Source organism: Diabrotica undecimpunctata, chromosome 1 (assembly GCF_040954645.1).
Source record: "Diabrotica undecimpunctata isolate CICGRU chromosome 1, icDiaUnde3, whole genome shotgun sequence".
NCBI lineage: Eukaryota > Metazoa > Arthropoda > Insecta > Coleoptera > Chrysomelidae > Diabrotica > Diabrotica undecimpunctata.
The window spans coordinates 180343528-180358770 of NC_092803.1; the positions used below are offsets into that span (position 1 = coordinate 180343528).

Consider the following 15243-nt stretch of genomic DNA (forward strand, 5'->3'; position numbering starts at 1 on the left):
ACAAGACAAGTGTCACTATTGAATAAAAATTCGAGTCCGTGTCATCTGAACAGGCTGATCAGTCATGGAGATTAACAGATGTTGTTGCATTGCTGTATGTATGTTTTATTAATTTGGCGTGTTTATAGTCTACTACTTGATTTTGTTCTACTGTTTTCATTACTGCCGGCAATTCCACGCTATCAAAAGCTTTCATGAAGTCGTCGAATATCAACATGAGTAATTTATTATATATATATTAGCGAGGTTCTGAGTGCTTGTAGGTGGTCATTAGTTTCATAACCTCTTTAAACCTAGGCTGCTTCTAAGGCTGATAAAAAAATTAATGTTTATCTAAAAGTTTCTTGCTGATTTGTAAACCATTTGTAAATTTTTGAAACGAGAGTGTAAATACTGTAAATATATGAATTATGAATCGTACCGATTATGAAGCATAATAATACAATTCCGCTACTTCCGCCCCCTTAAAATCCGATAATCAATAACGGAAAATTGCAATGAAATTATAAAATGTATTTTACGAATGAAGTACAAACAACAATAATTTATATAAATTAAAATGTAAATTATATTCATAATTATATAAAACAAATATTATGGACCCAAATACATATTTTAACAGTCTTTCAATATTTTAAAAAGTATCAATTAATATACTCTATATTTATATAAGGTGACGTTTATCGATACAATTTTAACATTATGTTACCCAATAAGTTATTGGCGACTGCTAATAATTTTTCACCTTCAGACAATTTTCTGACCTCTGGTAAAGCAACTATTGTTACACAAAACTGCTGTGCCTTGTGATATACCGGCGTGTTGTTTACGTTTGTTCCAGGGATAAGTTGAAGATCGGTGTATTGTTTGGCTAAGTTTGGTTCATTAACGTAGATATTGTGGTTTACCGCCATAATATCTCCATAAATTGTCGCTGTTGAAATACATGGTATGTCTATAGTCTTTAAACTTCTGCAATTGTTACGGTTTTCACAACCAAAATTCGATTGTACGCAAGTAGTACTAGAATTTTTACCACATGATTTCGTTAACAACATATCTGTGAGACACATTACTCCACCGTCGTTGAGACAAATTGCGGAAGTGTTTATGGGACAGATAACACCACTATCGCCTTCACACTGTCGTAAGTCAAAAGCTTGGAATTCTAAATCAGCAGGTATTATTTCCCTGCCGTGCTCTTGGTAGTGTACAGAATAATGATCATATTTTTGTACTGTGCCATTTTCAGAATACAAATAAGCGTTAATAAAATAGTAGGATGGAAAAGATAGTTTTGGTAACGTTTCAAGTAAATATAGTCCTATTTCGTTATTGCTCAAATCTCGGTAAATATATTTTGATAAGTCTAAATGATTGCCTTTATTAGGTAATCCTGTTACTTTTATCATCTTTGGTACCTGAGCAATAGTTTTTTCTGCTGGTAAAAGTAAAACAGTTACACAAAGTTCAGTTATATTCTGGGCTGTTGAATTAGCAGTTACGTTGGAAAGTTCAAAAGTTTTGTAACGTTGAATATCATTGTCTATTCCAAAGCTTTTTTCTAATAAACTTATATTAGCGTAGACTTTGGCAGTGGAAAAACATGGAATTTGTATAGGAACTTTTGTGTTTCGATTATGTACACAAAATGGAGACTTAAGTTTATCGCATGGTATACTACCATTTAGATAGTTGGTCTGAAGTTCATTACTGAAGATTGTAGATGATTTGTTAGCTACACAAATAACTGCTCCATCGTTGAGGCATAAAGAAGAAGTATATTGGGGACAGACAGTACCACTGTCTCCAGCGCAGCTCATGATCTGATCTGGTTTTACTTCTACTTCTTTTGGCAAGACATCAGCACCGTGATAGTATTGGAACACGTCGTAATGGTCGAACTTTTCTACGTAATTGTAGTTTTGATCATAATTTAGATAACTAAAAGTGGGTTGGACCAAATTCTGCACCTTGTGAGCTAAGTAATAACCCAAAAGATCAACGCCAGTTTGGTTTGTAGTATACTGGAATGGTACACTGTTTTCCAATAGTTGTTGACTCAATTGATCTTTGCTTGTTTCTGTTTCATTTTTTGAGGGTAAAGCTAAAACTGTCACACAAAAAGATTTAACTGTTGAGTCATTTGCGTCTGTTACAATAACACTGTTGTTGATAAAATCAACACTTGCTGGTATGTTAGCAGTAGAAACGCATGGTATAGATACAGATGCTGCTGTCTTCTGTTTACATTCTGGTGAAGAATTGTTTTCACACGGTATGGTACTGTTAGCACAATTAACTTGTTTATTTGTAGAACAAGGAGATGTGTTCATAGCATTAACAACGCACATAACTGCACCGTTATTTGTACAGAGTGACATAGTACCAGGAGGACACAAACTACTGCTATCACCTGGACAAACTACAACTGCATTAGGTTGAATAGGTGCTACCTTTGGTATTGATTCGCTATTATGATAATAGTGATGAACAGTATAATGATCATATCTGGGAACATATTCGTTGTTCACGTAGGTGGTACTGTGGTAGTAATAACTTGGTCGACTAATTTTTCCTAATTGGTACCCTAAGAAGAAACCAAGTGAGGTACTTCCAGTATCGTACGTGGAGTAATGGTAAGTTGTATGATAATGTGTGGTTGCGAATGGATCATAACTGTTCACTACAGTAACTCCAATAGCTGGCGGACCATAACTATAGTAATGTCGTGTAGGTACTATCACGTGGTGATGGTAGTTGTTGTTATTGATAACAGTAACGTGGGTAGACCCAGTTCCAAATGAACTATAACCTGGACGATAATATGTTGAACCTCCATAATAATGGTTGTTGTTGTTAATTATTGTTGTTGATGGTTGTGTGTGAATAGGATGCAATACCGGTTGAACAGGGTAGTGTGAGTGTACTCCAGAGCCGGTCGTATAAGTGTTTCGGTAACCTGAAAATAATACTTTATTATTAAACTAAAATACAAAATATATTCGGACGTATTTTTATTTGTGATTTAAAAATAAAAAAGTGGTAAAAATATTAAAATAATCAAAAAGTCTTTAACGGATATTTCAGCAAAAAAAGGTAAAGAATTAATTCGATAATAACTATTAAATATCAGTGGCGAAGCTGAAGAATAGACAAGGTAGACATTGTCTACCAAAATAGAAAAATCCTTAGAATATTTTTAGAAATGTCTTTAAAAATAATTAATATTAGCCAAACATACTAAAAGCCTGCACTATTATTACAGAAAAATTAAAACTAAACTAAACAAATTCTAAACCTAGGACGAAAAATCTTTAGCGATTGGAGCCTATACTATAAAGACAATACCATATTTGTCTATTGAAAAATAGTCAAAAACGACCTAAATTAAGTTTATCACAAATAGATGGAAAAACAACAAGAAATTTCAATCATAAATGGTACGAGACGTTTACATGGCTTTGCGGCAGCGAAACTGAAAATAAATTATATTGTTTTCCTTGTCTGTTATTTTGTCATCTTGGACTAGAAGTGGAATAGATACTATAAAAAATTTTGTTGACAAAGCTAGCAAACACCAGTAGAGTACCAACTTAGCAATTGGTATTAAAAATATTTTATTAAATCCTAAATTTGTGCTTATTTTACATCTTTTTTACAAAATTTTTATTTTCACAGACCACCTCTATTTGATTTTACAGTCAAAACTCTCTGGCAATGTAGGCTTATGTGTCGAAGAAATACATAAAATGACACAAAATATTAAAAATCTGAGAAATGACCATGCGTAAATGAGTGCACCAATATACTTCAAACAACTCTTGATGTTAACACAGTAAAAATTTTTAAAAGAATAGGTTTTGAAATACTGGATACAATCTGTATGCAATTACAACGAAGATTCGAAGACACCCATTCGACACTCTTTCGTCAACTTACTAAATAAAAACAGTTTCGTAAATTATAATAAACAATTTCCAAAAAATCTCTTAATTGTTCTAGATAAAGTATATCCTGAAACTTTTGATATGAGAAAATTAGAAAACGAGTTGATTGTAATTTAATCAGATGAACAAAAACATTTAGAACCTTACTTTTTTCATATATTTTGACAACGAGTTAACAGAAGTATTTTTTGAATGCTATAAGTTACTAAAATTATTTTTGACGATTCCTGTAGCAATGGCCTCATCTGAAAGATCTATGAGCACTTTAAAAAGAATTAAAACATATTTGCGGAATACAATGACTACTGAAAGACTTTCCTCATTTTCCACTTTAAGCATTGAAAAGGATAGGGTGCACTAAATTACTCCAGAAATGAAAGAAAAAGTTATTGACTATTTTGCTAGTAATAAAAATAAAAAAATTGACTTAATATATATAAAAAAATTAATATTTATTATTATTTATAAGTTAAATTTATTTTTTATTTTAAAAAATGTGTCCATGTTTTTGTTGTGTTTACTTGTTTATGAAAATAAAATATTTAAAAAATATTCTGTTTTATTTTCCTCACTCCTGAAATAAGGATTACTCCTTTAAAATTGTCTACCCAAAATTTTTCATCAAGCTTCGCCACTGTTAAACATAACGATAACCACTAAAGTAAAATATAATATAACAAAAGCGATGCAAACAATAAATTAATTAGTTTACACCAAAAATGAGACAATTTTCAGACAAGAATCAGATGAATTGATAGATAAGTATAAAAATAACAAAAATATAAAATTCTTTAGACAATGTCTGGAAACTCAAAAATTCGCAAATCCATACCTACATGCTCAAACAAGTAAATATATTCATTATTCGACAAGTGATCTTTGAAGACTGAAATCGGTTATTTTCTACATATTAAAAATAGTACAGTTATTATGCCATACATATACAATCTATGTTTCGTGGACCTTAAAAAGGTATTAGACCGGCTCAAATTAAAAGACGTTATCCACTTACTGAATGCAAGAGACATACCTCTAGGAATAATCAAAACGATCGAAAATATCTACCAAAACAACATAATAAAAGTAAAAGTAGAAGAAGAACTAACCGACCCTATTGAAGCTGGCAATGGGATAAGACAGGGAGATTCCCTGAGTCCTCTATTGTTCAACCTGATTATGGACGAAATAATAAAAAAAGTAAGAACTAAAAAAGGATACCAAATGCTATGCTATGCAGACGACGCAATACTACTCTCTCAAAGTGAAGATGATTTACAACGTATGCTGCACCAATTTAATATAACCGCTAGAAAATTTAACATGTTAATTTCCCAAATAAAGACAAAATGCATAGTTATAACAGCAAATTTACTAAGATGTAAATTGGAGCTGGAAGGTCAGATAATAGAACAAGTGATGAAGTTTAAATATCTAGGCATCACATTATCTAGCTACGGAAAGCTCGAAACCGAATTGGAAGATCAAGTGAATAGAGCAAACAGAGCCGCAGGCTGCCTAAACGAAACAATATGGAGAAATAAAAATATCGGGAAAGAAACGAAAGGCAGAATTTACAAAACAGTCATCAGACCAATAATGACATACGCGGCAGAAACAAGACCTGACACAGAGAGAACAAAAAGGATGTTAGAAACATCAGAGATGAAAACACTTAGAAAAATTGATGGTAAGAGACTATGGGACAGAGCTAGAAGTACAGATATACGACATAGATGCAAGGTGGAGAACATCAAAAACTGGGTAAAAAATAGAAGAGTAGAATGGAACGATTATATAAGCCGAATGACAACAAATAGGGTAGTAAAGACGGCAAGAGACGGTTCCCCAATAGAAATACAATCAGTAGGAAGACCACGCAAACGATGGAATGACAACTTACTGGAGGCACATTGAAAAACAGACAATGTCATGTCTATATAAAAAGAAGAAGAAGAAGATATACAATAAAATAGAGAACATATATAGAAGTACAGATATATTTTCGAGCAATCGACTATTAGAACCTCTAAAAATCATACGAACAATCTGAATTTTACCGAGATCGTCAATTTTGGTACCTCAAAAAACATGCAAAAAAGATTACCTCTTTAACCCCTGGGCTTCCCCCTTGCAGGGGAGTTTTACGTTGAAGTTAAGGAAGTTTTTTGCATTTTTGCAGGGGGCTTAAAACGCAAAAAATAGATTTACCAAGAATCTGTACGCCGTAGAAAAAAATATTTTAAATAAGACATGTAGCTGAGATAACTTGAAACAAACATATTTATTACCAATTTTTGTATAGAATGAACCGTTCTCTCAGAAACAACGCTTGAAGCGATCGGTGATTTGAATGTCAGTTACATGCACAAAATCAATGTTCAATAAAAATTGTATTAGCTCGATGGTAAAAATTCGATATCTTCTGATCACAGTGTCCTATCAGCAAAGATCCAGATGCATTTTAAATATTTTAAACAAGGGAAATCATTATGCATTTACCTAGCATGGATCACATCTGTAAAAATAAACCACTTCCTAAGAAATATAATCAGATCACCTATTTTTTCTTGTTTGGTTTCCAAAGTTTAAACAACTGATACGAATACTTACCTACACAATGCCTAATCCCCGTTTCTATATATGAAATAGAAATTTAGACAGATATAGTTCAAAAAGTTCAAGCAGCTGTAAAATCAAGCCAGATATGAGCTACTTCAATGCAATTTTCAAGGTAAAATTGAAGGAAAAAAGCTTGCTAACCTGAGAGCAGGGTATAGAAAGACCTCAACACAGCTAGTCCGAATAGCAACCAACAAAGTCATCATAGCCAGAATGATCGCCAACGTTCGGAACGGACAAGCACCTTAAGAAGAAGTTAAAATAGAGATGGGCCAGAATAGAATAGATATTGACACATCCACAAAAAAAATAACAGAATGAAAACCATATATTGTAAACTTAAGACTTAGATGTACTTTAATGCGATGCTGTGACAATATCTGGAAACTAGCATAGAAAAAATGGATTGCAGAGTCATAGAATGGAAACATATGTCCATATCTATACATAAATGATAAATGAAAAGAATGTTTAATATAGGTAAAGTATGTTAAAAAAGGAACTTACTTGTTGGTGGTTGATACACATTCCCTTGAGCTCCAGGTCTATGTAACGAACCTTGAAATAAAAATAATTGATATAAATATGTATACTATTCTAAAGTATAAGGATAGTATGCATTCATGACACAAATGTCTATTGATGAAGCTGAAGGATATGGCTATAAGTGTTTCTGAGTCTTTTCACAGCAGTTTAAATAAGTAACAAAAAAAACTGAAACTTCGATTTAACGTTTAAAGAACTTACTTCCACTGAATGAAGTTGTATTCCAAGATCGTCCTTGGTATAGAGGTTTAGAGGTAGTGTAAAGTGGTCTCTGGTTATGTCCCCCTAAAAAGATATATAATAACAAATTATATAATATAGTAACAAATATTACACAAGACATTTTTAAACTCAAAACATACAAATAATAGCTTTCATTTATATTAAAAGGGAAAAAACAATATCTGACATTTGACATTTGACATTTGTAATTTTGTACCGTTGTAAAGAAAAAAATATAACATAAGTTAGAAAAAAAACATGTTAATCTTAATATTCCTTCAAGTCTACTCTCTCACGAGATGAACACATATAAATATTGAAAGGAGGAAGCATACTTATTGAATTATCTCATTTATTATTAACTTTACGACATAAATATACATAAACAAAAACGGAGAGAATTATATTTTATTAAATTTTGATTAATTTTATTTTTTTTCTGCTGAAATCAATATTTGAGGTCGTATGTATGCGGTAAATGTGCGAGCGTAAGACCTTGCAGGGAGTGGTTTTACAGACATTATCAATTTTTCGACAAAATTGTAAGGACTTAAATTGTTGAAATTACAATTTCCTACAATCTCTTCTTTGCAAATTTTTTCGTGCAGCCAATATTTTCCAAGTTATAGAGAAAATGGTGGGGGGAGAAAGCATAATTATCTCATTATCTCGTTTAATAATAACTTAACACGATATAATTGAACCTAAATAAAAATGAAGAGAATTATATTTCATACAATTTTAATACAATTTTTATACAATTTTCATTTCTTTCATTTTTTGCTAAAATCAATATATGAGGTCGTACGTATGCGGTAAAGGCGCGAGCGTAAGAGCTGCATAGATCGGTTTTATAGAAATTTGTTTTTATTCAATATTTTGGCCATTTATAAATTTTTAACAAAATCGTAAGAACTTAAATTGTTTCAATCACGATTTCCTACAATTTCTTCTGTGCAACTTCTTTCGTAAAAAAAGTAAAATTATTGAAATATTTCGTTTATTAACTTTACACAAAAATGAAGTAAATTATATTTTATATAATTTTGATTTCTTTAATTTTTTTGTGCTACTGTCAACATTTAAGGTCCTAAGGCTCACGAACTCTAGATAGTGACGTCATCAGCTGCAAACCATAAATGGTAACAAAGCTACGACTTTAAATATTGATTTCAGAAAAAAATATGTAATGGATTAAAATTGTATAAAATGAAATTCTCTTCAGATTACTTATATACATTCAGTCGCAAAGTAACTAATAAACGAGATGATTCAATAACTATGCTTCCCCCTTGCTCAATTTCAGTCCATACTCTTTTTATGTAAAAGTTGAAAATTACGGAGATATTAAGCAAAAACGGTTCTCCTTTCAAATCAAGATGGCGGCTGACGTAACGGCGTTCAGTCGCGATTTTAAATTCACACCACTATTGACCCCCCCCCCCCAAAGGTTGAAATAATAAAATTTTGGGGTTCTTGCCAGGTAAGGTCAAATGCTATCCCGACTGGAGTATAATTAAAAAAAGTGTAATTTTTAAAGATATTGAACAGAATAAGTGCTTCTTCCGAACAAAATATTGGCAAAAAACAATTTGGATTTAAAAGTAGTCTAGAAATAAGCGATGGTACTTGTTGTGGCACTATTTTGCGTGCGAGTATCGTTTCATAGACTTTAACAAAGCATTCAATCGAGTTAAACATACAGAACTATTTCAATGCTTGAAATTGAACAAAATAAAAGACTATGACATGCATCTTTTAATAAATATATATTACAAACAGTTCGAGTAGATGATGGCGTTACTGACATAATACCGATATAACGAGGTGTGAGGCAGGGATGAGTTCTGTCGCCGGTACTATTTAATATGTATTCGGAAAATATTTTTTAAAAGGCAATGTATATATGCATAGTACCTAAAGTGTAACAATAGAAGGAGAAGTCATAAACAATAAAAGATACGCTGATGACAAGGCCATTACGACCAAAAGTATGGATGATTTACAGTTGCTACTGGATAGAGGATAGACAGTTGAAGATAGATATAACCATCAAAAAGACAAAATCGACTGCCATATGTAAGATTCATGTTACAAACAACAACAACAAAAACGATTCGCGAAAATACTATCGACTTAGCTTAATACTTATTTGGATCTACATATTTGAGAAGTTTGCTAAACAGAGACGCCTAAGATCGACAAAATAAATAAAATAGAGGCGTTTGAAATGTGACACTACTAGAAAATGCTAAAAATTTCCTGGACTATACTAACCGGCAATGAAGAAGTCCCTAAACTAATAAATAAAGGCCTGATGCTTCTGAATATCGCCAAAACGAAAAGAGTTAGCTAGTTTGGACATGTAATGAGAGGCAGTTAATACCATATTTCTCGTCTTATAATCCAGCAAAAAGTAGTCAGCACGAGATAAATTTGTAAAATGATTGCGGAAGGTTGCGGAAGATAAGAAGTTGAACTGGGCTGGGTAAGAGGTTTAATGATTGTCAAGGGAATAGTCAACGATTGAACACAGACAAACCGAAAAAAATGAGCGCTAAGATTATGTCACTTTATTTTTTTTTAACGTTGAAGTTATGTTTTCTCACTTTTGATGCACATCCAAATTCAAACGTAAAAAAAATTATCATTTTTATTACTACTGCCATTAATTAATTTTTGGCCACATAACCAAAAAACTTCTTAAATCTTCGTTTCTAAAATCTAAGAAAAAAAAACAAATTAGATTTTATCGAAGCTAAATCTAAGTGAAAAGAGGCATGGCATATGGCATGAAAAAGCGAGAGAAGTGGACAAAGACACTAATATAATGGCGACCAAGGGCAGAAGAAAAAGGGGTAGGACGACAACAAAATATGGATCAGCGACATTAAAGAAAAGGCAGGGAGAACTTGAGACCAGATAGCTTAAGGCATGCGAACATGATAAACACAAGGGGGGGCCTATGTCCTGCAGTGGACCAGAATGGGCTGCTAAAGAAAAGAAAGAAAAAGAAAACAACAAACATCTGAGTATCTCTTTTATATTAATTTTAACGACCATCTTAGTCCTTCTGTAAATAATTTGTTTAGTTTTTTTTGTAAATGTTCTTATATATACATTTCGCAGTGTTGTTTAAAGATGGATTTAAAATTCATGATATTAGTGGTTGTTCAAATAAATTCATTCTTTTAGATATTGCTTCAGATAGTCAAATGAGAATTGAATGACCTAATTTATGGGTTTTATTATATTACTCACAAATAACTCCCCTAGATGAGTTACAAAAGTTACCAAAAGGGTTTGAAAATAAGTTAGGGATATAGCTTAATATTAAATAAACAATAATACAGCAATTATACAACTGTATAAATCAATGAAGTAAAATCGGAAAAAAAGAAAACCTGAATGGTTGTCAACGCAACTAGAAGAGAAAGTTCTCAAGAAAAAACAAGCATATCACATATGGCTTCAATCCAAAGATCCTCAAGACAGAGAAATATACGCCAAATGGAATAGAGAAGTTAAAAAAGACGTGGATAAGGCAAAAAATATAAACTGGGAGGCTAAGTGTGATGAACTGGACAGATTTATGGGTGGAACAAAAGTGGCACAAGCTTGGAAAACATTAAAGCAGTTTAGGAAAAATGAGAAAAATGAAGACAACATTTCTCTCATAAAGTTAAATGAATGGGAAGAATATTATACGAAACTGCTGAAAGAGGATACAGTAGAGTACAGATGGGAAAAGATAAGGGAATTAATAGACAACAGAGACGAAAGACAGGAAATCCCTATAATAACATTATCTGAATTGACGGAAACCTTAAAAGAGGTTAAAAACGGAAAAGCCGCAGGGCCTGGAGACATTCCCATAGAGCTGGTTAAATATGGGCCGACTGCACTTTTAGAATTAATAGTAGACCTTTTCAATAAATGTATGTGTGGAGACCAGGAAATTCCTAAAGATTGGAATAAATCTTATATAAGCTCCATATATAAGAGAGGGAATAAAAGAGACTGTTCCAATTATAGAGGTATTAGTGTGACGAGCTCTGTGGGCCGGTTGTACGGCAGAATATTAAAGAAGAGGGTTGAAAGACAGATACAAGATATTGAAGAACAAAGCGGCTTTCTCGACCTTGAGAAAGCATATGATAGTGTCCCGTTAAAGAAAATATTTGAGGTCCTCGAAAGGTCCGGAGTGGATTCGACGTATATCCGAGCGATATATAAATTGTACGAAAATGCAGTTAGTTGTGTAAAAATTGGAACCAGAACCTCAAATGAATTTAAAGTCACTAAAGGCCCAAAGCAAGGATGCTGTTTGTCACCGACACTCTTTAAAATATACGTCCAAGAAGCATTGAGAAATTGGAGAAATAAATGTAGATTAATGGGCATCGAAGTGGGACAAGAATCTCTGTATATATTGTTATTTGCAGATGATCAGGTGGTGGTTGCAACCGATGAGGAAGATATAAATTATATGAATCGAAAATTATTTGAGGAATATGCCAAATGAGGGCTTACTGTAAACATAAGCAAAACAGAATATTTAAAAATTGGAGGAAATACCACAGATCTGAGGCTTAAAAACGCAGTCATAAAAGGCTGCAACCAGTATAAATATCTAGGAAGCATCATATCAGCAGATGGCAGAGTAGATGTATAAAACCGAATATCCCAAGGGAAAAAATGCATCCGAATACTGAATTCATTACTGTGGTCTAATAAAATAGAGATGCAAAACTTCGGGTATACAGAGCAATTGTAGAACCAATTACCACATATGGTGCCGAATGTTGGACGATGACAAAGAATGAACGAGATAAAGTAGACGTTGTGGAAATGGATTATCTTGGAAGGTCATGTCGAGTATCGAGAATGGAAAGAATCAGGAATGAGAAAATACGAAACCGTGCAGGAATTAGAGATACTCTTTCAGATAGAATACAAGGAAGGCAATTACAATGGTATAGTCACGTGATGAGAATGGAGGAGGAGCGATGGCCAAAGAAAGCCTTAATGTATGTTCCGCCAGAAAGAAGGAAAAGCGGAAGACCATTAAATTCCTGGACAAAAGAAACTACAAAAACAATGCAATCTAGAGGCTTAGAAGAGGGAGATTGGAGAGATAGGAAAAGATGGAGGCTGAAATGCGGGAAGCGGCAATCGCCGTAGGACCCCCGTTATATGATGATGATCATAAATCAATGAAGTCACTTATCCATATCAACAAATAGCCTTAGTTGTTAAACTGTTTGTTTTCGGGCTGTTAGGCCGTTGTCTTCTGAGATTAGTTCTGGAGATGTTACCACTCCGCTTGTAACCTGAAAATAACGTCATTTTCAGGTTACAAGCAGAGTGGTAACATCTCCAGAAGATGTCAACCCATAATGTTGGCGAAACGTTGAGAACTAATCTCAGAAGATAACGTCCTATTAGCCCGAACAAACAGTTTAACAAGTTAGACGATGGCCGTGAAAGCCTAACGCAAATACCATTATTGTTTGTTTTTTTATTCAACGAAATAAATAATTAAACGAAATTAAGTTTATTTTACGTTATTAAATAAAATTTCTGGGGGCTATTTTTAATTGGAATATCTGGGGAAGTCAATAGAGAAGGCGTATTATCTCGTGGTTATCGAAACTTGTACTGCATCATCACATTGTAAAAAAAACTACGTATTTTAGATAAAAACGTTCAACAGACAACTTTCTTCAAAATACTTGCTCTTCAAAATGGGATTTTCTTAATTAAAAAATGTTTATAAACATAAAATTTTTTGCAAATTAAATTCCAACAATACTCTGTTATAAATATCGTTTCATTCTACAGACAAAACCAAGAAAGATTAATAACTTTGGCACTGATTAAAAAATATTTGAATATGTACATATCATACTTACAGTTACTGCTGCTATTGCCAGGACGCCAAGGTTGCACAGCTAAAATAAAAAAAAAATAATTTAAAATCCATAAAATAGACACCAACAGAGAGTTAAAAAATAAATGATTTACTATAACAAAATTCATAAAAAACCATAAATACAAAAATTTACATTACTTAGTTCGTTTTACTAGATACTTAGGTAAATAGATATTAAATAATAACTTACGGCGTCCTAAGTTTCCATTGCCCAAAGGTCTTTGAAAGACGGGTCGCTGACTGAATCCATTGCTACTGTTGAAGTGTGGTCTTGACGAAGCACTTCCAAAATTATTCAAACCAGATCCGTGGTTTTGTGTATTAAAAGTAGAACCAGAATTTGAGAAAGCGGGTCTCTGGTTATTAAATCCGCTGCTACTGTTAAAGCGTGGCCTTGATGTAGCACTGCCAAAATTGTTAAAAGATGATCCATGATTTTGTTGTGTATTAAAAACAGAACCAGACTTTGGAGGTGCAAAATTGTTAAAACCAGATGCATTATTTTTCTGGTGTGGATTGTGAAAAACAGGTCTAGGTGTCGGACGACCAAACTGACTGCTTCCTTGATTGGGTGAAGAAGTAAAGAATGGATTATTTTGGGGCTTCTTAGGGGCACTTAAGTGTGAAGATGTTGTAAAGAAGGGATTATACGCTGGTTGTTTGGTAATGGCATTGCGAACTCCAGGAGAAGGGGTAACCTTACTTGGAGCAGCATTAAAATTCGGATTAAAGGCTGGTTGTCTAGAATAAGTTCTGTGCGAAGGTGCAACTGTATGGAATCCACTTGAAACAGGTTTTACTCTAGTAGTTACTGGTTGAAATCTACTGGTAACAGGCTTAAAATTAGTAAAGGGTCTCGAAGTAACTGGTTTGGCAGTGACTTTCCATCCATAAGTTCCAGAGGACCCAAATGATGAACTCGAACCACGAGATCCAGATCCAAATGAAGTTCCGTGTGATCCAAACGATCCAAAGGAACTTAAACCTCGCGATCCAGTTCCAAATGTATTACTACGTGATCCACTAGATCCAAATGTACTACCACGTGATCCACTAGATCCAAATGATGATCCAGATGATCCCCAAGAGCTGGAGCTTCGAGATCCAGATCCAAAGGAACTAGAACTACGTGAACTGCCTCTGGATCCCGAACTAGACGAACGAGAAGCTAAAAATAATACATATTATTATATTTAAAATCCATAAGATAACTTCAATAGTTTGATATAAAAGATTTTAAATTTGACTATACTTTACTAACAAAATAAAAGATTAAAGATGAAAAACAAAGCAAAAGTCGCACTCGTAATGTTTAGAAAAAATTAAATACTTACAAAAAATACACTGACTCTGATCTGCGATAGATAATAAAATAATCAGTACAACACAAGAGCACCATTTCAATAACATCATTTCGAGGGTCACTAATGAAAAATACTGAGCAATCTTATTGCGAGTGGTGTTTGTAATTATGTATGCTTATCCAAAGCAAGATAAAGATAAAAGTCGTATATGTTATGATTACTTCTTCGCCTTTAAATGAAAAGCAAAATTATAGTGATTAGTTAAAATACTGTTTAAAATCATTGTAATGAGTATAATGCAATAAAATTTCCGTTCAGTTGACCACAATATGATGTAGTTATATGGATAAGAACGATTACAATTTTATCTATGGCTTGTGGTACAAGTTCTGGATATTTCGTTTAGATAATTAAAAAAATACCTTTTATATGCAATTTAAAGGTAAATAATTATTTTAAAAGATTACCACCATTTACTTATTTTTACTTATATGTACTTATCAACGAATAGACAATGAACTTTAACATCTGATGAACTATTTGCATATAACAGAATTTTTGTAAAGAATGAGTGAATTTAGCTGGTTAAATAAAGTATTAATCAAACGATATTTTGAAGCAAAACGCTATAAAATCTTCTCAATGAAACTTTTTGGCGTATTTATAA

General features: G+C 32.8%; 1 protein-coding gene across 1 annotated transcript; it reads right to left on the bottom strand.

The window, feature by feature from the left end:
• Positions 1-498: 498 nt before the first annotated feature.
• LOC140432642 (uncharacterized) lies at positions 499-14798 on the bottom strand. Its single transcript, XM_072520675.1, has 6 exons — positions 14607-14798; positions 13463-14440; positions 13253-13291; positions 7317-7400; positions 7077-7127; positions 499-2962 (listed from the first exon to the last, which is right to left on the bottom strand). The coding sequence occupies exons 1-6, from the start codon at positions 14683-14685 to the stop codon at positions 681-683; spliced, it is 3513 nt and encodes a 1170-aa protein (XP_072376776.1). The 5' UTR covers positions 14686-14798; the 3' UTR covers positions 499-680.
• Positions 14799-15243: the final 445 nt, after the last annotated feature.